At 46.3% G+C, this 20716-nt stretch overlaps 1 protein-coding gene across 2 annotated transcripts; it reads left to right on the forward strand.

Moving 5' to 3' along the window:
• Window positions 1–2675: 2675 nt before the first annotated feature.
• Window positions 2676–20702, forward strand: DHX40 (DEAH-box helicase 40). 2 transcript variants are annotated; one of them, XM_014608154.3, is made up of 18 exons: window positions 2676–2773; window positions 3205–3412; window positions 3759–3904; window positions 4553–4672; window positions 5557–5787; window positions 6046–6112; window positions 7295–7426; window positions 9644–9743; window positions 10963–11049; window positions 11571–11753; window positions 12659–12739; window positions 13428–13585; window positions 15777–15891; window positions 16179–16287; window positions 16571–16665; window positions 17269–17338; window positions 17814–18042; window positions 19900–20702. In XM_014608154.3, exons 2-18 carry the CDS (start codon window positions 3229–3231, stop codon window positions 20034–20036), a joined length of 2244 nt encoding a protein of 747 aa, XP_014463640.1. In that variant the 5' UTR covers window positions 2676–2773; window positions 3205–3228; the 3' UTR covers window positions 20037–20702. The 2 variants fall into 2 exon arrangements, with proteins under 2 accessions (XP_014463640.1, XP_019349012.1); XM_019493467.2 differs by lacking the exon at window positions 2676–2773 and adding an exon at window positions 2837–3109.
• Window positions 20703–20716: the final 14 nt, after the last annotated feature.

Consider the following 20716-nt stretch of genomic DNA (forward strand, 5'->3'; position numbering starts at 1 on the left):
AGTGGTAGGTCTGGGATTAGAAGCTAGATGTTTCTGGCTGAAGTCCTGTCCTCATATGATAAGAGAAATGTATTGCTTCATTCTCATCATTTAATTCAGGAAGAGATAAAATATTCTTAATGCAGATAAACAGGATTTTTAAAGGAAATTAAATCTTAGAATGGAGACACAGTTTTTGCGTATAGTTTCTGCTTAATAATTGTTATGCCCAGAACTATCTTGCTGAAAGGAAATGTGGTGCAAGCTCTTGTCCTTCTCTGGGTTTAATCTTTTGATTACTGATTTCACGGTTTAAGTCAGGCATAGGCAACCCCCGGCATGGATGCCAGAGCATGGCACGCAAAGGCATTTTGCTTGGCACACACGGCTCAGGGCACATGGCAGGGAAGGGGCAGGGGCTGCGCTGCTGTAATAAGGATCGGGACCCCTGCCCCTGGCACTCCAACATCTTACAAATCAAGGTTGTGGGTGTTTTGGGTACTCTGCCCAAAAACGTTGCTGACCCCTAGTTTAAGTCTGTCTTTACAGGACAGCAGTAGTACTGCATTTATCTTTCAGCTGGGAATGTGTTGCATTGGCAGATCTAGGGACTTTTTGAGTATACCTAGTCTGCCGTCTTCAGGTCATATTGGGAATTACGTACCACCGGTACCAGAACGTGAAGCCGGGACCCTTCAGTCAAAATGAAAATGTCACACATTTGAGTTAAATTGTATTAGGCCAAATGAGACTTTTGATTTAGTCCAGGTGTTCTTTGTCCCACAGTTTGTTGAATGTCTCATGGCTGTACTGTAAAGTTGGCAAATTGATAATAATATTGCCAATTACACTGTGAAAATGTATTGGTCTTAGGGAAGGATTTTCATATTAGAGGGTCACTTCCACGCAGTGTTAATGCAGTCTACGTCCTTTGGCTTGCAATGCAATGCTTTTATTAGGATTTAAGCAGGTCTCTACAGGGTTTGCAGCAAACAGTGCAACTGTGGTCTGACCCATGAGAATGAGAAAATACATCCAGCAGGAGGCTTATGTCAGGCATATAAAGCAGGCTGGCATTTTCCCATAGAAGACAAGGTAAATCTGTACCTTATATACTGATGAAAGTGTGTGTGTGTGTATATACACATGTACTTATAGAGCTATATATATGTGTCTATACACATATACCTATAGAGCCTTTATGAACTGATGCTTACTTTGCTGCTGTGAAATGATGTGCAAGAAAGCAGCTGAAGAAATGTGTGTATATATATACACACACACATACATATATCTCTTCACCAGCTGCTTTCTGCACATCATTTCACAGCAGCAGATAAAATGAGCTTCTGCTCATGAAAGGTTGTGCTATATGTCTATATGGCATATGGGGGGAGGTGTGTGAGCAGAGAGACCTAGTTCACCCTGTTAGTCTGAAGTCAGGTAGAAGGCAGGTGTGGATCCGCGCCTTCTAGACTAGCCAAAGTAGATGCATATGATGAAGATACCAAGATGAAGCTCCCTATGTCTGCTCAAATGACGTGCAGAAGGGCAGGTGATGAAGCGCACTTCAGCTACGGGTGCCAGCGCTGCTTGAATCTATTCCGGGAGGCTCCATCGCACGATGTAAAGTTGTAACATGAATCTTATTTTTAAAAAGCGAGATCCGATTAGGGAGGCAAATGGACGTGCCTATTACATTAAAAAAACCCAAAAAACCCCGCTGGGCTGCTGTAGAAATCAGAATGAACATTTAATATTAATTTTAATGAATGCCCTATCTTTTATCTCCTGGGTGCCTCTCACCAGTCTTCGGCAGATTTATGTATCTAATTCCTGGAGACTCCGAGGTAATCCCCGAGAGCTCATGAGAGCTTGTGCTTTGCAGACACAAACATCTAGACCTAGGTATATCCATCTATCTAGCTGCATAGCTATCTAGATAGATAGATAGATAGATAGCTATCCATCTTTCTAGCTGCATATCTATCTACAGAGATAGACAGATATCTATAGAGATAGCTATATAGTCATCTATCTAGCTGCATATCTATCTATAGAGTTAGATATCTATATATCCATCTATCTAGCTGTGTATCTATCTATAGGGATAGATAGATAGATAGATAGATAGATAGATAGATAGATAGATAGATAGATAGATATTCATCTATCTAGCTGCATATCTATCTATAGAGTTAGATATCTATATATCCATCTATCTAGCTGTGTATCTATCTATAGGGATAGATAGATAGATAGATAGATAGATAGATAGATAGATAGATAGATAGATAGATAGATAGATAGATAGATATCCATCTATCTAGCTGCGTATCTATATAGATAGATATTCATCTATCTAGCTGCATATCTATCTCTATAGATATCTATAGAGATAGATGGATATCTATATAGCTATCTATATAATTCATCTATCTAGCTGCATATCTATCTATAGAGATACAGATATTTATATAGAGATATTTATCTATAGATAGCTACACAGACACATATCTATATAGAAAGCTATATAGATCTCTGTATAGATAGATACCTATATCTAGCCATGTCCCTATAGATGCGGTGGGGCGGGGGGAGAAGGTGCTGACGGAACCAGAGGGCGCGGGTGCGCGGAGCCGGGGGAGCCCCGAGGAGAGGGACCAGGAAGGGGGCGGGGCCTCCCCTGCTTGCGCTCCCTCCTCCCCTTTTGCCTGTCGCCCCGTGATGTCATCAGAGGGCGCCGGGGCCCTACTTCCGGGTAGGAGCCGGGACAGGTGGAGTCACGTGGCAGGTACCTGGGGCCTAGCGCTGGCACTGGTGCTGCTGGTAGCCGCGCTGGGGAACCCGGGGGGGGGTAGAGAGCCCCCCTGCCCGTGGCTCCTGGGTGTGAGGGGGGTATTTGTGGACCAACCAGAGGATCCCCCTCCCCCAAGTGTGCCCGTGCGTGCTGGTGGAGGGTGTTTGTGCCCGAAAGCTTTGCGAAGAAGAATTGTTTCCAACTGTTTGAGCCGGTCTAATAAAAGATAATCACATTTGCCCAGTGCAGTGCCCCGTACCACGCGTCTGCGCTCATCTGGAGGCGGCCAGGGAGCGAGCGCCTGGCTTTTCCCTGTTGTGGGTTGAGAAAGTGAGAGAGAGAGCAGATGGTGCATCCCTGGGGAAGCACGCACGTTTCTGATCCTTGGCGCGGTGGCACACCTGTTTCTCTCTCTTGTATTACAGGAAAGCGGTCGCACAGTTATCCCAATGGAGAGAAAACACAGCTCCCGGAAGGGAAAAGACACCGGGAAGTCAAATGTTGCCCCGCTCCCTATTCACAAATACAGGAAGAAGCTAGTTGAGGCTGTCGGAGACCACTCATTTCTCATTGTGACCGGGGAGACAGGAAGCGGCAAAACTACCCAGCTCCCTAAGTATCTGTTTGAAGAAGGTAACTGTTCTCCTTAAGATGCTAGACATCCTCCTGCGTTATTGAAGGGTAAAACCTTTCAGTTCGCTTTTAATATTGCCCCCTTTTTGCAATAAAGTTAGCAACTAGATGATGGAAAACTGTAGCTTTTAAAAACTGAAACAAACATTAGCACAAACGAGATGCATGTTACACTGTCCCGGGGGTGGTGAATGTGTGCGCACATGCACGTGTGTGCGTGCCTGTGTGTGGAGTGGAAAGATCAGTCACTTATGCCTTTAAAAATATATTTACAACAGCTAATCTGTACTGCAAATTGACAAAGCAATGTGCCACAACTGAAGCAGCATGTTCCTTGCTTGTGTAGGCTTTGCAAAGCATGGAGTGATTGGCGTGACTCAGCCTCGGCGAGTTGCTACCATATCTGTGGCCCAGAGGGTGGCTGAAGAGATGAACTGTTCTCTAGGAAGCACAGTGGGATATCAGGTCCGCTTTGATGACCTTACCTCGGAGGTACGTGTTGGAGAGTTGTACTTGTGAATATGATGGTTTAAAAATAACATGAGAAATGCCTGCTTCAAAATCTGGACGTGCACCATCTATCGTGGAGCTTGTTTTCCATACAATAGTACTCCGTACTGTTCAAGAAAGGGTTTGAATCCCATTCTGTATGTACATGATTGTGAATACCATGTTCAGCTGCTGCTCTAGCGTTAAGAAATGTGCAGTCCAGTTCTGTAAAGAGCCACGTTTTTAAAGCACGCTGTAACAGAAGCATTGCCACAGAATCGGTACGTTTTCTAAAAGAGGGCTCTGTTTTCTAGGCAGTGTGAATGTGGAGGGTAAATGAATAGTTGATCCACATAGGAAAAGTCTTGTGATCGTGGTTTTGTGATTGGGAATCGTTGGTTTGTCTTTGGGATGTAACAGTAGGAAAAGAAGGAAAAAAAACTGTGCTTTAGATATAGGACCGTGTTAGAAATGCTTTCCATGGTAGACGGTGTATTTGCAACTTGTGTTAGCATACTGTACTAAATGTGGCATGTGGCCTCTTGAAGCCTAAGCAAGGAACTCCAGGCAATAAGCACAGTTCAGATGTTGAAAATGGCTATGATGAGATCCATTTCGAGAGTAACAACAGAGTGTGATTGAACTGCTCAGGATACTGCAATCAAGTATATGACTGATGGCTGTCTACTGAGACAGATACTGGCCGAGCCCCATCTTGCCAAATACAGTGTCATCGTACTGGATGAAGCCCACGAGCGGAGCCTAAGCACAGTGAGTCTCATGTTTTTGGATGCTGGCTGGGGTAGGGATTTAGAGAACGAGGAGGTTACGCCCAGGGCAGTTCTCCCATGGATTTAGCATGTTTCCCAACCTTTTCCTCAGCATGACCCCATTTATGAGCCTGGCTCAGAGTTGTGTCACCCCGCTGCTGCCAGGCAGGCAGGGGGTGCCTTGCCATGGTGACACAGCTGGTGTGGGGCTCCTGGCAGTGGCACTGAGCCTCTCTGCCCCGCTCTGCTGTGGAGGCCCTTGGGGGCGGGGAGCCCAAGCGCGCAGTGGGCAGCCCACATCCACCCTGCCCCATGCACAAATCTGGGGGCAAGTGTGCCCTCCCATGCCTCCTTCTCAAGGAATGTACAACCCCATTTTTTATTGTTGCAACCCCAAATAGGATCTTGACCCCCCAGGTTGGGATCTGCTGCTCCAGCACTCTCCATCCCTTTAGTTTTCTGCATTTATTGACTGATTAAAAAACTAAGTTAAAAGACACCGGCCCTGCGAGCATCACATGGTTGCAAAGATCATTTCCTTGTGCAGAGAAGAATGAGAGAACAGTGGCAGTGCTTTAAAAGCAGTTGTCTCCTTGAAGCTGCAGTGAGGGTAAGGAATGGAAAGTAAAGGGCTTTAGCTGTGTAAAGAAAGGGGTTTCTAATGTCTACTAAACCTTTTATTGAACTCTATCTAGTGTATTTATGAGCGGACAAGATACAGTGTGCGTGCCCCTTTGAGCATTCGCGCCCTCAGGGCATAATTCTCTCCCGTTTTTAATGTCTCCGAGATAAAAATCTGTCCCTTTCCTTGTATTTTCTTGGCCGTTTCTGCTGTTTTCTGGTGAGTCCAGAGAGACCAAGATAAAATGAGTCTCTTTCTTTCAGGATATTTTATTTGGCTTGCTGAAAAAGCTGTTCCAGCAGAAGAAGCCTCCTGGCAGAAAGAAAGCTCTCAAGGTGGTAGTGATGTCAGCCACCCTCGAGGTAGACAAGCTCTCAGAGTTCTTTGGGCACTGCTCGGTGGTGGATATTCCAGGAAGAAATTATCCCGTCAAGGCAATGTTCTGTAACCTGCTTGGCCCAAAGGATGCAGGAAATTCTGCATATGTTACAGAGGTACAGTATGGTTGTTTGGCTTGGTCTCTCTGTCCTGTTCTTTTTGTTCTTGGTGTGATGATGAACTCTCAGAAAGCCATGGGAGTTCACCCCTTTGTGAGCAAAGCATTAATCACTCCGTGGGTGGCTGGTTTTTCAAGCTTCCTAGCATGTGCGTCACAGGGGGAGGAGTTGAGTTGGTTTACATTTAAACTTAGGATTGCTTGAATGAAATGCTTTAATTCCAGCAGTTAATCCTGTACCTGTTCCTTGTTTCAGGCTGTAAAAGTGACCCTGGATATCCACTTGAATGAGTCAGCAGGGGACATCCTGGTTTTTTTGACCGGTGAGAATACCTCTTTCCTTCCAAAACCGAGGCTGTCCTGTGGCAAACTGTGGAATGACTCTTGCTGCCAGTGAAATGTCCCTGTAATCCCAGAGCAAGAAATGCTGGGGACAGTTCTGTCTTCATAGTAGTGGCTTCACTGCAGTGTCAAAATGCATCACTGCAGCCACACCCAGCTGAGCTGGCATGCAGAATCAATGGTAGAGAGAGCAGCTATTGCAGGCATGTAATATCTTCATTTAAAAGATCAGGTGCAGAATTTTCCCAAGTGCCTAAGTCACTTCTGACTGTAAATTCAACTGAAGTCACAACTAGTGTTTCTTAGTTACGGGCATTTCTGGATATCTCATCCTAAAGTTGCTTGGGTAGGTGTCTCTAACACTAATCTGTCTCGTCCCTGGAATTCTTTATTGTCTCGACTCTTTCTGCCTTTCCTAACTGTGTCTGAGAGAGATGATTGCCTCTCTGCCTCTTAATAACAACAGCCCAGGGTCTAGATTTTTAGGTGGGCATTAGTCTTGGATAGTTATAGAAACAAAGGACTGCCAGGTCATTGAGTCCAGCCTCTGACCAGGGTAGGACATGGTTCCTTAAAAGAGATGGAGTTGGGTATTAAAGAACAATGTCATGTTCATTTTAAGGGCCCATTACCCCATCCCCTGTACACTAGAAAAATTGCTGATCTCAGGGGCTGAAAACAAGCAAACCAGAAGAAACCCCCTAACTTGTGAACTAACTATTTCCAATGCAGGAGAGAAAATGACCTCTTTAATACCTTGGGGTAGGAATCTTTAGTCCTCAATCTTACGATATATTTATGCAGTATAAATGCTTCCTGCTGTTCCTTAAATACTTCTATAAAAACAAGATGATCACAAACCCTCCAACCTAGCTAATGAATGCTTGAGGTTGCTGAAATAACTCATAAAACCCTCTTAAGGAATGCATAATCAAACTACCACCATTACACAGAAGAACCCAAGTCAGAAACATCCCTTTGAAAAGGCTGGCTGTCATCAGTGTAGGTGATTTCCACAACTGGTCCTTTTTCCTTGCTCTTGTACTGACATCCCTCTAACGTTTGATAAAGAAAACTTTGCACAGAACTATTGTAAGCTACCAAAGCAGAGTTATAGCTAAACAGATCATTTCTAAATTCTTTGCCTTTTTTTTTTTTTTTAGGGCAGTCTGAGATAGAAAAAACTTGTGACTTGCTTTTCCAGAAGGCAGAATCTATAGATTACCGTTACGATGTGCAAGATTGCTCTGTTGAAGGTTTGCTAATCTTACCGTTGTATGGGTCAATGCCAACAGGTACGATTTGTTCAACTGAGTGTTGTATCTGATTCAGAAAAAAGTTAGTTACAGGATTTTGTTGTGTGATATTGTTATAAAAAAGGTTTTGGTTGGAAATAATACAGTCATGGATTTACTTGTTTGAAAAATAAAATGCCTGCAGTAGTGTGACAGATGGTCACAGTCTGGCATTGCCAGTACTCTGTTGAGCACTTTGACTTAAAATCCACACAGTTTTGGAAATAGTTTTCTTCCATCCAGGTTAGTACGGAGTGGAGGCCACAGTGTGGAAGATGTGTATGTACCCTTCTTGCAAGGACAGTCTTCCAGTTTAAACAGAAATCTAAGGTCCTTACTGGTAATGGTCATCAACTTTCAGTGTGCCTTGAGCAAGAATATTTTGGCTCCAATATCTGGGACCAAGATGAACATGAGTAAGGATTTTCTGCCCCTCTGAAATTCACCTTTTCAACAGGAAAAGGTGTTCTACATGTCTCTAATAGATGGATCACAGACATACCACGGTAAAGTGCTTCCCATTCTGTCTGTACATTTTCGTAATGGGATATTATCTCTTCTACCCTGAAAACATTAGTTTCTTCTGCAAGGCTGATGCACTCTATAGTTCTTAGCAGGGGCAGGCGTAGATGCCTGTGAAGTCCAGTTAAAACTTGCTCCTCAGACTTGTTCCAAGAGCTCCTGTTTCAGTCCCTATCCTTCTGGCTAAAGACTAGTACAGACCTTTGCAAAGAGCTGGCAGCCTGCTCCTTTAACTGGTTTTGAGGCATATCGAGTCTCTGTTTTCAGTCTAGGATTTACACTGATTTAAAATTAAAATATAAATCCACAGCCTTGACACGCAGGGTGTGGCTAATATCTGTCTGGGAGAGGTGAGGCACAGAAGGAAAAATTATTTTTATTCAACTGAAATAAATGTTTTTAGCTGTCAAAAAAGGGGCTTTGGCTTAATTGCTCAGATGTGTTGCTTCCATGAATTTTAATCATTACCTTTGTGTGTGTGTGTTGCCAGTAAGGCGTGTGGCAGTAGGGCTGTGCGCATGAGGGAAGATGCAAAGACTGCAGCGCTACCCTTGATAGAAAGTATAAATTACCAGATGAGTCACTCAGCTGTGTCACTGCCTAGTAAGATGCACTCATTTTGAAGAGATTAAAAGCAAAGGTTTCCTGCCCTTTATAAAACACAGGCGCTGCGTTTTCAGATGCTCTCAAATGTGGTGGTTAAATGTGTGGGTGAAATACGTAGAATACTAAAATGCAGAATAAATGAGTGTAAGATGAGGGCAGCAGTTTGAGAATTTTTGCAAGGAGCATGTCGGCTGGAGACACGCAGAGAGGGTGCGCGTCTTGTTCTCTCCTAAAAGGATGAAATGAGGCTTGAATGAGAGGGAAGTGCTAACCGTGGTGCTTTAAGAAAAACCACAAATATACTTGACATTGACAGACGTGGTTCTTTTCATTTCATGGCTGTGCTTGGGAGGTGTACTCGATGCAATTGCTCCCACATACGATGCCTGGCAGTAATAAGACCCCTGCCCCGAAGAGCTATCGATGAAGTATGACCAAGTCATTGTAGGAACAGCTTTTCCAAAGGAGTTAGAAGGCCAGTTCCCTGTTCTCTGAAAATCTCCCCCCGAGTAATAGCTGAAGGGTAATACATATGTACTACTTTGTCACAGGTTTAGGCAAGATGATTCATCAGAAAATCAAGATGTTAACTCATTCTGTTAGAATAGGTTTGCAGTCCCTATTTGCTTGGGTTTCTTAGAGCCCTGAGCATTTGATTTAAAAAAATACTTGAAATCTTTTGTTGACTGTCCATTCATAGCTGGCATCTTGCTTGGTTCCCTGCCTCTGCTCTTCTTTCAAAAGAGCCACCCAGAAGAGCTATGCTTTTAAGTACTCTGTGGCCAGACTCTTTCTTACAAGACTTAACAGTACAGAAGTGGTGATATTGTTCCTGGCTGATGTGGAAAGACAGTTTTAGAACTGAGTATGCTTTGAATTGCTTCATCTGGCTCTTCTCTGTTTCACTCCAAATATAACCCCATTAGCTACCCATTGCCACTGTCTAACCTTGCCCATTCCTAGACATGTTTCATAGTTTGTAGGGTTGGAAGGGACCCGAGCAGATCATCAAGTCCAACCTCCTGCCATGTTGTTTGACTTCACTGTGTCCTGCCTGGCACAGGGGCCTGATGGATTCTCTCATTTTAGATCAGCAGAGAAGAATATTTTTGCCACCTCCGCCAGGCATTCGAAAGTGCGTCGTAGCCACAAACATCGCTGCGACATCCCTGACAATTGATGGGATCAGGTACCTGTTTCCTTCGCTTCTTAAAAGCTGTAACTTGGGGAGTGCTAGAGAAGGTTGCGCTGGAATTGAAGGATGTCTGACCTCTGTCTCCAGCGATCTGGAACTGTGTGCTCTCTTCTCTTTACACAGGCAGGGAGTGAGGTGCATATATAACAAAAATCAGTGGGAAAGTGGTACTATGCCTTTGCCTGGGAGCTTAAATAGTCTTTAAAATGGTTAATATAGATGGAGATTATTTTGGAAACAAAAATCTAAACTGAATTAAGCGCAGTCTCTTTGTACAGATAAGCCTTAGGTGGGGAATTGTAGTCCGTGCCTTTGTAGTTCTGCCACTGGCCAGCAGGGTGCGACCCGTCTCCAAATTTGCAGACCGAGTATGTTCGACATCTGCCGTTCTCAGCCTTTATGGACTCAAGGCCCTTCTCACTCCCAACCTACAACCCCCTGGCTCTTTTGGTGCCCCTCACTCCCCACCTGTGTCCCCCTCACTCCTGATCCACTGCTCCCAGCCTCCCAGTGTGTGCATGTGCAGGGAGGGCAGGGAGCCCATGGCCTGGCCACCACTGCTCCCCTCAGGCCACCCACGCTGCCCCCCCCCACCAAATCACTATTTGGGATAGGCTTCTAGAGTCATCTGTATTGGTTCCTCATCGTGGTGCAGCTGGTGCAGAGATCCTGGCAGCAGCAGTAGCAATGAGTCTCACCGCCCTCCCTGCCAGGTCCCACGCGTTGGGCTGCGGAGGCATCTCCTGCTCACGCCAGTCTGGCCAGGCTGTGTGCAGAAAGTTATGAGGGGGGGGCGACACCCACAGACTTATCTGCAGGGAGCAGCAGGGCACAGGCAGCCAGCAAGCAGGAGTAGAGCACAGTGCTGCAGAAGAAGATGCACTCGAAGAGTTCACCAGGCTGCTGGACCAACAGCACCGTGCAGCACGCCACGTGTTCCTGCAGCTCCCGCAGTGCTGGGCTCAGCGAGCAGCATGAAGAGCACCCGGCTCAAGCCTCCTGCCTGGAAGCAGCCAGCACCCAAGTGCTGCTCTCCATCCTCCTTGTCCCTCAGGCGCAGACCCCCTGAAACCTGCTTGCGGCCTTCCTACGGGCCATGCACCCCCAGCTGAGAACTGCTGTTCTACATGACCTGACTCTAGGCACCTCGAGTCACTGCCTGGTACAGACTCCTCTTCTTTCAGCTTCTTGACAATATTTTAATCTTTTTTAGGTATGTGGTGGATAGCGGATTTGTGAAGCAGTTAAACCATAATCCCAGAGTTGGTTTGGACATCCTGGAGGTGGTTCCCATTTCAAAGTAAGTCTGAAGACCGGTTAATTGCACTTCGGTTTATTTAACAGGATTACCCAGACTGCCTTCGGAAGGTGTTTTGCACATACTGTGAATCCACAGCGTTTCAGAAATGAGTGGAGAGGTCTGAGACACCACAGCATGCAAAGTTTTTTTAGTTTACAGCTACTCTGGATTCATATTTAGAAGATGGGGCCAAGAAAATAAAATCTAAGGGGAGCCTGACAGGTTTTTTCAGTTATGGGCATTGAGAAGGAGTCAGCCGTGCTCTCCATAGTCTGAACAACAGCTTATACATCCTTCTGCTACTGCTGAGCACAACAGCCTGCTTCAGAAACTTTCAGGAAGTTTTTCTTTATGCAATAACGTGTTTTCACACTGCTGCTTTTTATATAGATGGGTTCCTTCGTTGCTGCGCAGTCTAAGTCTGTCATCCAGGCACATGCAAATAGCTGTTATTTGTCATAATTACAGTGCACTTTTCTACCCTGACAGCATGTACTATTGAGTTTCTTCCTCTTTGACAGGAGCGAAGCAATGCAACGAGCCGGCCGAGCTGGCAGGACATCACCTGGGAAATGCTATAGGCTATACAGTGAGGAATTTTGGGATCAGTGTATGCCTGAACACACGATCCCAGAGATTAAGAGGACTAGTCTGACATCTGTGATCCTGACCTTGAAGTGCCTCGCTGTCCATGATGTCATAAGGTAACCCCTGGGAAGAGGATTGCCGTCTTCCTCCTGGCTGCTGGAGACTGAGGGCAGCGAGCAGCACAGTTCACACTGCAGCCTGCTGGCAGCAAGAGCAAGATTAGGTGTTGGAGCAGGTGTGACAGTTCCACAAAATCAGTTGTCGGCTTCCCGGTTGTTCTCCTAACAGTTTTCTAGGCCAGCCAGCGTCTTGAGGTCTGGCTGCTTTGGGGATCTCTCAAACCCAGGCCTTTATTCCCAAAGGAAACAGCATTTTTTGTTAACCCTTTAGAGGAGCAGACAGAGAGTTGCAGGTGTCCCTTCTTTTGCAGGCCTACTTTATCCATGTCCAAGGAGTCTCTGATAGGAGATATCCTCTCCACTGTTCTGTGTGGGTCCAGGCACCCCACAAACTGAGCTATTTCCTTTTCTGTTGCTACAGAGCACCCCCCCCCCCCCCCAGTGCCAAGCAATGGAGTTGAGTTAGGGGCACCACGTCCCAGCCCCTAGCTCTGCTCAGTGAAGGCTTGGGTTGGTCTCACTTCTTTCTCCAATGTCACCCATTATCTGCAAGCCCCATCACATGGCAGTATTAAGGCTTCTAGCTTGTTCCACATGGATTAAGTTTAAGTTGAGGATCTCTCAGAATGAGAGCGAGAGAGAGAGAGGGGAAGTGTGTGTTTGTGTGTTCATGCGCCTGTGACTCAGGCTGTGCGTCTTTGTGCGTATTCTTTCTTCTGGGGCTTGGCTATTTGCCTAGAGATATGTGTGATATACATCTGCACATGCGTGCACACGCGTTTTTCCTCTTGATAGGTGACTTGTATGGAAGGCCTCAGCCTTAAGATGCCTGGAGCATTTTAACAGAAGATACTTGCCGTAAGTCCCAGCAGTGGAATTTCCACCTGTGCTTTTGCTTGTAGGTTCCCCTATTTGGACCGCCCGGAAGAGAGGCATATTCTGGAGGCTCTTAAGCAGCTTTACCAATGTGGAGCTATTGACAGGTAAGGAAGTCAGGAACGTTCTTTTGAGATTTTGACCCTGGTCCTTATAAAGCTTCATCCATCTGGTTGTTAAGGAGTCATTAATTTGTAAGAGTGCCACAAGCCTGAGAGCAGCTCTGGGACGTGATCAGGGCCTCCTCAGTTGGCTTCACTGCTTCAGCTCCGGTAGTTACTGTGCACTGAGCAGGTTGTACTTCTCAGCCGTAGTTTGGGGTGCAGCATGGAGACAGTGTAGGCACTCCCGCTGTGTTTCAGCAGCCCTGAAGCACCTTCTGGGGCTGCTGTGAGAGTAAAAGGTGCTCGGATACCACAGCACATGGATTCTCACCCTAAGCTTCTGAGTATTCTGCACCCAGTCAGGATCCAAGTTCTGCGTTCCTGATGCCCTTCAAGTTCCTGCTCACATTGTAGATCAGGCAAGGCATGGGCAACTGTAATGGCAAATTACTGGCTAGAGGATCCTCCGTTGCATAGACTGCCAGTCCTCTCTGCTGTCCCACCTCTTCCCCTGGGGTGGGTGGGTGTTTGCCTCAGAATCACCGAAGGCTGTGGCAAAGTGGCCCTGGTACTGGTTTCTCTTTCCTCGCTCCTTTTTCTTGTCCCCTGGCATGTATGCCCAAATTCTGAAGTTGCCAATAAGGACAAGCCTGTTCAGTCTGATACCTGAATCCTTTCTCTTCCCGATAAGGAAAGGCCACGTGACACGACTGGGAGAGCTCCTGGTGCAGTTTCCCCTCCCTCCAAACCTAACCTGTGCCGTCATAAAGGCAGCTGCTCTGGACTGTGAAGATCTGCTGCTTCCCATAGCAGCCATGCTGTCAGTGGAAAATATCTTCATTCGACCAGGTAGGGGGGCAGAAGCTGCTCAGCCTTCTGTGCTGAGCAGGATTTCTGCCAGGCGCGACTGGTTAGCGCACACTGCTCTTTATTTCCACCTGCGTTTTTTCTTCATTCTCACTAGTTTTCCATTCCTGCTGTTAGCAGCTGTGCGAGGCCCTCAGCTCCCTCCATATATACACCAGGCTCCTCTGGGGTTTGCAGCGAAAGCTAAAGCTCCTTCCACTTGCACTAAAAATGGCTCCATTAACTGAGAGGAAGGAATAGCCCTCACCTGGGAGACATGACTGCCTGTTCAAACCAGTGCATGATTAAACGCAGAGCCCAGCAGCGTAGAGAAAGGAGCTCTTGGAAGAGGCTGTTGCAGTTGCCTCAGAAATGGGAAACCTAAGTATACCTGGTAGCATGCTACGCAGTGACTGCCCTGCATGGGGGTTTACACGTCGGAAAATGTTGGGTGACAAAGCAGGTTTCTTTGGAAATATTGTCCTTTATAGCAAGGGTTTGTGGAAGGTACTGAGGCTTGTTCTTCTGATAGCCGAGGTGGAGGCCAGTCTTGGGAGTAGGGATTTTATGGCATGTATGCATTACAAACTGGACAGCAACCACTAAATCACTATCTGGGATAGTCTTCAAGAGTCGCCTGTTGAACTTGGAAGAGGGGCCTCAGGCAGTAGTGTCTACAACAGCGCGTACGAGTGGTCAAGACAACTGCGTGGCTGGGAGAAACAGTGATGGGAGGAAGAGCCTTTCATATCCATTACCAGCCTAGGTCGTTAGTGGCCAGATGTTGTTAGCTTTTGGTGGCCAGCTGGTGGCCTGTGGGAAACACCCTCACCATCTCAAACCCTGAGGCAAGGATTTAGCATTTGTAATGGAAAGCAAGGGCACCACGTCAGGATTCTCTCTTGGTCTAAGCAGAGCCTGAGGCTTGATAAGATAAAAATAATGAACTTGCCCCCAGAAGCAGTGCCTCTGTGGCAGGGACAGGGCTTGTGGGAAGCTTGAACTGCTGCTGCCTCTCTGACCTCGTACTGTGCCAGGACTGTGCTTGCTCTCTCCCTCCCCCAATTCTCCCCCGCCAGAGATCAAAACAACCACCCTAAGGAAATACTGTGTGTAGCAAAATCCTGTGGGAGACCTTTGTCCTCTCTTCTCCTGTCTCTGGTCTGTCTCTAGTTATCTCGGTGATGCATTAACTCGGCCTTGCTAGCACAGCAGCCAAAGGCAGTCACACGTTTTGGCGCCTTGAGTGTGAAACTATCATGTCGGCGATTCTTTTGTTGTGTTCCTGCACTCCCACGGATGGGTCTGTGCTTCCATGTCTTTCGACCAGTTCCCACTGCAGCTCGTTCATATTTCTCACTCGGCTCAGCTAGCAAGCCCAGGCAAGCTGCACCAGTCCCTCTCCCCGCAGCGGCCTTGTCTGTTTGGAAACGAGAGACCGCACAGACTCTCATCCTGAAAATGCAGTCCCATATGCTCCATGTTCATACTGTCTGTAAGGTCGCAGCCTTAATGAGTGCAGCAACTGCATTGGCCTCAGGCAGCCATGTCTGTACCTCCGGGTTGAATGGGTTTGTTTTGGGGGGAAATCCTTTCGGGTTCAACATCTGAAATAAGGGTTCTGAGTTGTATATTTTGTGTGGCATGTTCCTGGTGGATAGATTAAAATCCTTGCAGCCTTGTGGAGGTGTTCTGTGTATCCATCACCCTGATATCTGGACAAGAATTGGAGTCAGTAGGTTAAATGAAACTATCCTGGATAGTACCAGCCGGCTCTGGTTTTTCTTGGTCACAGAGTGCAACTTCCATGTGATATTTGGAAACTCAGTTAAATTAAGCTCTGGGTCTCCTGTAGATTTTCAGGTGGGCATTTGACCTGGCCTCTCAGAATTGATTGGGAATGAGCAAGATCTGCTCATCTTTCCCAAGGAAAGAGTGTAGCGGTTGCATCAAGGCTGTATCACCGGCGCTGGCTGATGATATTAATCACAGTGCTAATAGCATCTATGTGTTCTCGTTTGGCAGAAGTAGGAGGGAGAAAACTGCGAGCAGAGTCATGGGGGAGAAAGCAGTCTAAAAATAACTGCATAAAGAGCCAAGGGTGTCAGCTGCACCTAGGAGAAATGCTAATAGAAAGCAGAACGACAAAGCAAATGGGAATGTGTTAAAGTGAAATAAGTTGCTGTTTCCTCAGGTGAACCTCAGAGCCAAAAGGAAGCAGAACTCCAGCACAGAGAGCTGTCGTTGCAGTCAGGAGGATGCAATGATTTTGCGACCCTCTTAAATATCTTCGATGAGTGCAAAGCAAGGTGGGTCGCTGCATAGAGACAATAGGGCCTGTCTTTGGATGATAGAAGGTGGAACTCCCACGTAGCAGTATTAAATGTCCTCTGTAAAGTCCGCACATGTACACACGCTCATCTTTGTTTGCAGATTTTTGCTTTCTGCCATCTATGCAGAAAAAAGCATCTACTGCCTGAATTTCCACAGTATCTGAATGTGTGTGTCGCCTTCTTTGTACGCCCGTAATAAAGCATAACTTGCTTCTTTCAGCTTACAGAGAGCCTCTTTATAACACCAGTGTCTTTGTTCCCAGCAAGTCTGCTGCAGCTTGGTGCCAGAAGCATTGGATCCACTGGAGAGCTTTAAAATCTGCTTTTAGTGTGGAAGCACAGCTCCGGGAAATAACCAGGAAGCTTAAACAGGTGAGGAGGAGGAGTCGTCCTTGTGCAAAGGAACAAGTGTGGTCTCTGTGTGAGCATCTGTGCTAAATACGTACCTGAGTTCTGAAGCTTTCCCAGATGGCTGCCACCTTTTCTCCTCCTGTAATGAAGCTACTTGGGTTTCTGTAACTGAATCCCCTATGTAACTAGTGTGGCTAAGAGTGTGGTGTAACGTTGGCAACAGGTGAGGGAAGGCGTATAAAATGGTGGTGTCAAAGTGTGAAAGACAAAGACACCACACCATGTTGTACTGCTCTTTATACAGCTGCCGGACTTCCCCAGGGAAACCTTTGATGGCTCCAGAAATGAGATCCTAAGAAGATGTCTCTGCACAGGGTACTTCACCAACGTAGCAAGAAGGTAAGGAGCAGAGTTTGGGGGGTTGAGCGGAACAGATCTGTTGCGATTGTTAGGCTGTGACTGTAAAGTCAATCAAAGAGAACGGCAAAATCGTAACACTGTTTGTTAAAAGGAGCAAATTCACTTGTTTGGAGCTGTCTGTGCATACCACAGGGAGCCTGGAAGCTCGCTTCGTAGTGCCAGCTCTGCCACTGTCTTGCATTGCGTCTTTGGACGAATCACTTAACTTCTCGGTGCCTCATTTTCTGTATCTGCGCAGTTGGATGTTTGTGTGCATGGGGGTGGGGAGGATAATTGCCCATCTTGCAGAAAGTTGGGTGCTTTAGCTGATCTTAGTGCAGGGCTTTGAAGATGTTGCAATGGTGCTGACTTGCTGAGATTAAAATCCACAGCTGCATTTATTACATCATCAGCCAACTGAAAAGAGCATTTGCACAGTGAATGTGTGAATTCTCCTCTGGCTTTTTTCACTTTGACCAAGGCAAAAGATTATTTTTTTTCAGAAACGGTTCTTTTCTGCTCTCCTGTGCTGCCTTGTTCAGCTTGCGTCGCTGTTTAAACCTCACCGCAAGTATCCATGTAAGGATTTTTCTCTGCTTGTAGATCCATGGGCAGGATGTTTTGCACAATGGATGGACATGGCAGCCTGGTCCATATTCATCCCTCATCAGCTGTAAGTTGTTTCTTTCCACTGGTAACTAACTGCATGGCTGTGTGGGAGGGCTTATCAGGTAGATGGAAAATAGGAAGGCAAAGCTGAGTCATTTCTTTCCCCTGAAGGTTGACTTGTTGTAAGAGTCAAGTTAGCTTCTGGCCAGGTGATACTGCTTAATACTTTAAGACAGTGGTGCTCACAGTTTTCGTCCTATGGGCCAGATGAATCCACAGGTTGGATCAGGCCCTGTGCTGTCTCCATACACTGGGATACGCTGCCCCCACCCAGTAGGATCAGGCCCTGTGCTGCCTTATGCGCCTGATCTAGCACACGTAGCCGAGGCTGGATGACATGGTGCGGGGGGCTAGTTCCAACCTGCAGGCCAAGGGCTGAGTTACCCCTGCTTTAAGAAACTAGCTTGGGCTAGTATTTAATATAATGTGTATAATATACTGTGTGTAATATAAAGGAAAAAAATAACTTTTCTCTGTAGCTCTATGACCAGGAACCCCAGCTTGAATGGATTATCTTCCACGATGTCCTGGTCACTTCTAAAATTTACGTGAGGACTGTGTGTCCCATTCGCTACGAGTGGGTCAAAGACTTGTTGCCAAAGTTGCACGAAGTCGATGCATACGAGCTGAGCAGTGTGGCACGGGAAGAAGTGACTGAAGAGGAAATAACCAAGTGGAAAAACAAGGAGGACCTCAGGCGACAGCATGGTAAGCACAGTTCTGAGTTCCCATCACCATAGCCCCAAGCTGACTACTGGTTCTCTTAGCGGTTTGTGGGATGGAGGCTGTAATGGCATCTGATAGCGACCGAGAGCTGCATAAGTTAAGTCACTGCCCCTTCTGACCTTATCTGCCATCAGTAGCATTAGCTGTGGTCTCTTCTTACTACAGCTCTGATATAGTAAGATCTCTACTTTATCCCACTATCTCATGCAGGGCCGTTTGCACACAGAGGTTGTGGTCCGCTTGCCCTTTTTCCTTTATGTGCATCATAACTGCCATGTGCAGGATTTAAGCTGTAACCAGCAGAGAAGCGTTTTGAACATTAATGGCTGTTTTCCAAAGTGTCTTCAGGTTTGGAGCGTGTCTTTCTCCTACCAAAAGCAATTATGACTTGCTAAGCTGATAATGTCATATGAGAAAGAGGTTCCAAAGGTGATGATATGGTATTATGGAATAGAAAGAAAAAAAAAAGATCCCAAATGCTGCTGGATACATTTTTGCTGGCAATGAATTTTACCCTGATGGTTCTGCAATAAGTGGCCTTTTTAAGAACCCGGCACGTATTCGCTGATTCAGCATTGTGACACTCCTTGCATTCTTTTGTCAGCAGGTTTAGTGAAAGAGCCAAGTACTCACAGCGCCCCATTACTCTTGAACCAGCCTTTCTAAAACACTAGTTTGAGAGACACCAGCAGAGAATTGAGGGAAATGTTGCATTTTTGCTGCCTGTGCTGCACCTGCTTTGTGGCTGAAGCATATTCTTTCCTGGGAAAGATCTGTCCCTTTTTTCCCCAGAGGTTGGAAACGTGGATGAATTTCTTTTCTAAATATGCTGGAATGGACACATCCAGTAAAAGATTAACAGGGATGTGGTTTTGGTTGGTTAGAGAAGGGAAGACTGAGGGGGAAGACCTCATGTGGCCTCAAATAGGTGAGAGTTTAATGCAGAGAGGAAGGCTATTACCTGTTCTGTGTATCCTGAGGGAATTGGACAAGAAGTAATGGCCTTTAACTGCAACAAAAGAGGTCTAGGTTAGACGCTTGGAAAAACTTTCTAGCCATAGGGGTATCTTGGCAGTGGAACGGCTCGCTGCGGGAGGTTGTGAAATCTCCGTCACTGTACAGTTTTGAGAGCAGGCCTGACAGATCTGTCAGAAATGGTTTGGGTTTACATAGTCCTGCACCAGGGGCCTTGGACTGGACTAGACCTCTCAAGGACTCTCTCATTTCTGTTTCCTATGAGTCCTTTCCAGTTCAGAAACTTTGTGACACATCATTCAAGCTGTCTCCTGCCTCTCCAGTAGGAAGAGATGCATTTATTCGTTGTTGTTGTCTGGAAAATCTTGATAGCAGTAGAGGAGAATGGCAGATTTCCAATAGGGAAGTCCTGAAATGGGGATTCTTCCCATCCCCTTTCTATTTCTCCTTTCAATGAGAAACACTTAGTGTTTGGGGATGTCTTTCTCCCCTACATCCTCCCTCTCTTCTATCCCCCTCCAGTTCAAGTGGGTAGCAAAGAAAAAAAGGATGTGCAGAGAAGGTCCACAGGCACGCGGCATCCAGGTGCATACAGGGGAGCTGAGGGTGGGATTTATCTTATGCATATTTGCCTTTGCAGAGCCAGGTGGGGTTTTCTACAGAAAGGATGTCCTGACAGTTTGCTGATAATTTGCCCTTTATAGAGGTCAGGAATCATCCACTTGAATGGCTGAGCAGGGCACTTGGAGGATTTAGGCCCTTATTTCAGGTTGGGCATCTCACCCTAACCCTGTGAGATCAGCAGGGTTGCAGCAGCATTTATAATTCCACGGTGTAACGGTTGTTGCTCTCTGCTCCTTCAAGAAACAACAGACACCTCGGCAAAGAAGGTGGAGAAAAGGAACGATGACAAATCCATACAGGATGCCCGAGCTCGCTACCTCCAGAGGAAGCAGCAAAGGGCACAGGGTATAAATGCCACGCTGGAAGAGACTGGCTGACAGCGACAAGGACTTCAGGCCCGACAAAGGCGTTCGGTGTAATTGCTGTGCAATTGCTGTTGGTACGTTCACAGGGTACAAAAATCCCCAATGATGACAACAGCGTGGCACAGACCAAAAGAGTTACCGGTTCCTGTGGAGTCTGCCTGCTTGGGGGTACGACCTGATCCTCTCTGCCATGTCCACAAGGGATGGCGAGGAAAGGTTAACGAGTTGAATTTTCATTCCCATGTATCACCGGCTATAACTCATCCCCTCACGGTCGTGGAAGAAAAGGCAGCCTTTACAGCCTGTGCCTGTTTTATGGTGCTTAATTGGAATTGGGGTTGATTTATGAAATCATTTCCCTGCCACTTGTAGTCACTTTTTCTTGAACAGTATTTTTAAACGGGATGTGGCTTTGCAGTATTAGCTGCATGTAACGTGTTTTATTTCTCTGTATATTGGGGATTTACCTGACCTCTTTGCGGTCATGTCCCTGTGATGTATTCAGACCATTTTAATGCAGCGTGTGCTGTTTTATTGATGGAAACCTAAGAATCAAAGCTCCAAATGGCTTGTCATTCACATTGTCTCTGGGTTATGCAGGATTGTTCCTTGCTGTGTATTTAGCTGTCCCATGCCCAGTGACAGCTTTCGTATTAAAATGTATTATTTGTATGCAAATGATTTAGTGAATG

Source organism: Alligator mississippiensis, chromosome 14 (genome assembly GCF_030867095.1).
Source record: "Alligator mississippiensis isolate rAllMis1 chromosome 14, rAllMis1, whole genome shotgun sequence".
Lineage (NCBI taxonomy): Eukaryota > Metazoa > Chordata > Crocodylia > Alligatoridae > Alligator > Alligator mississippiensis.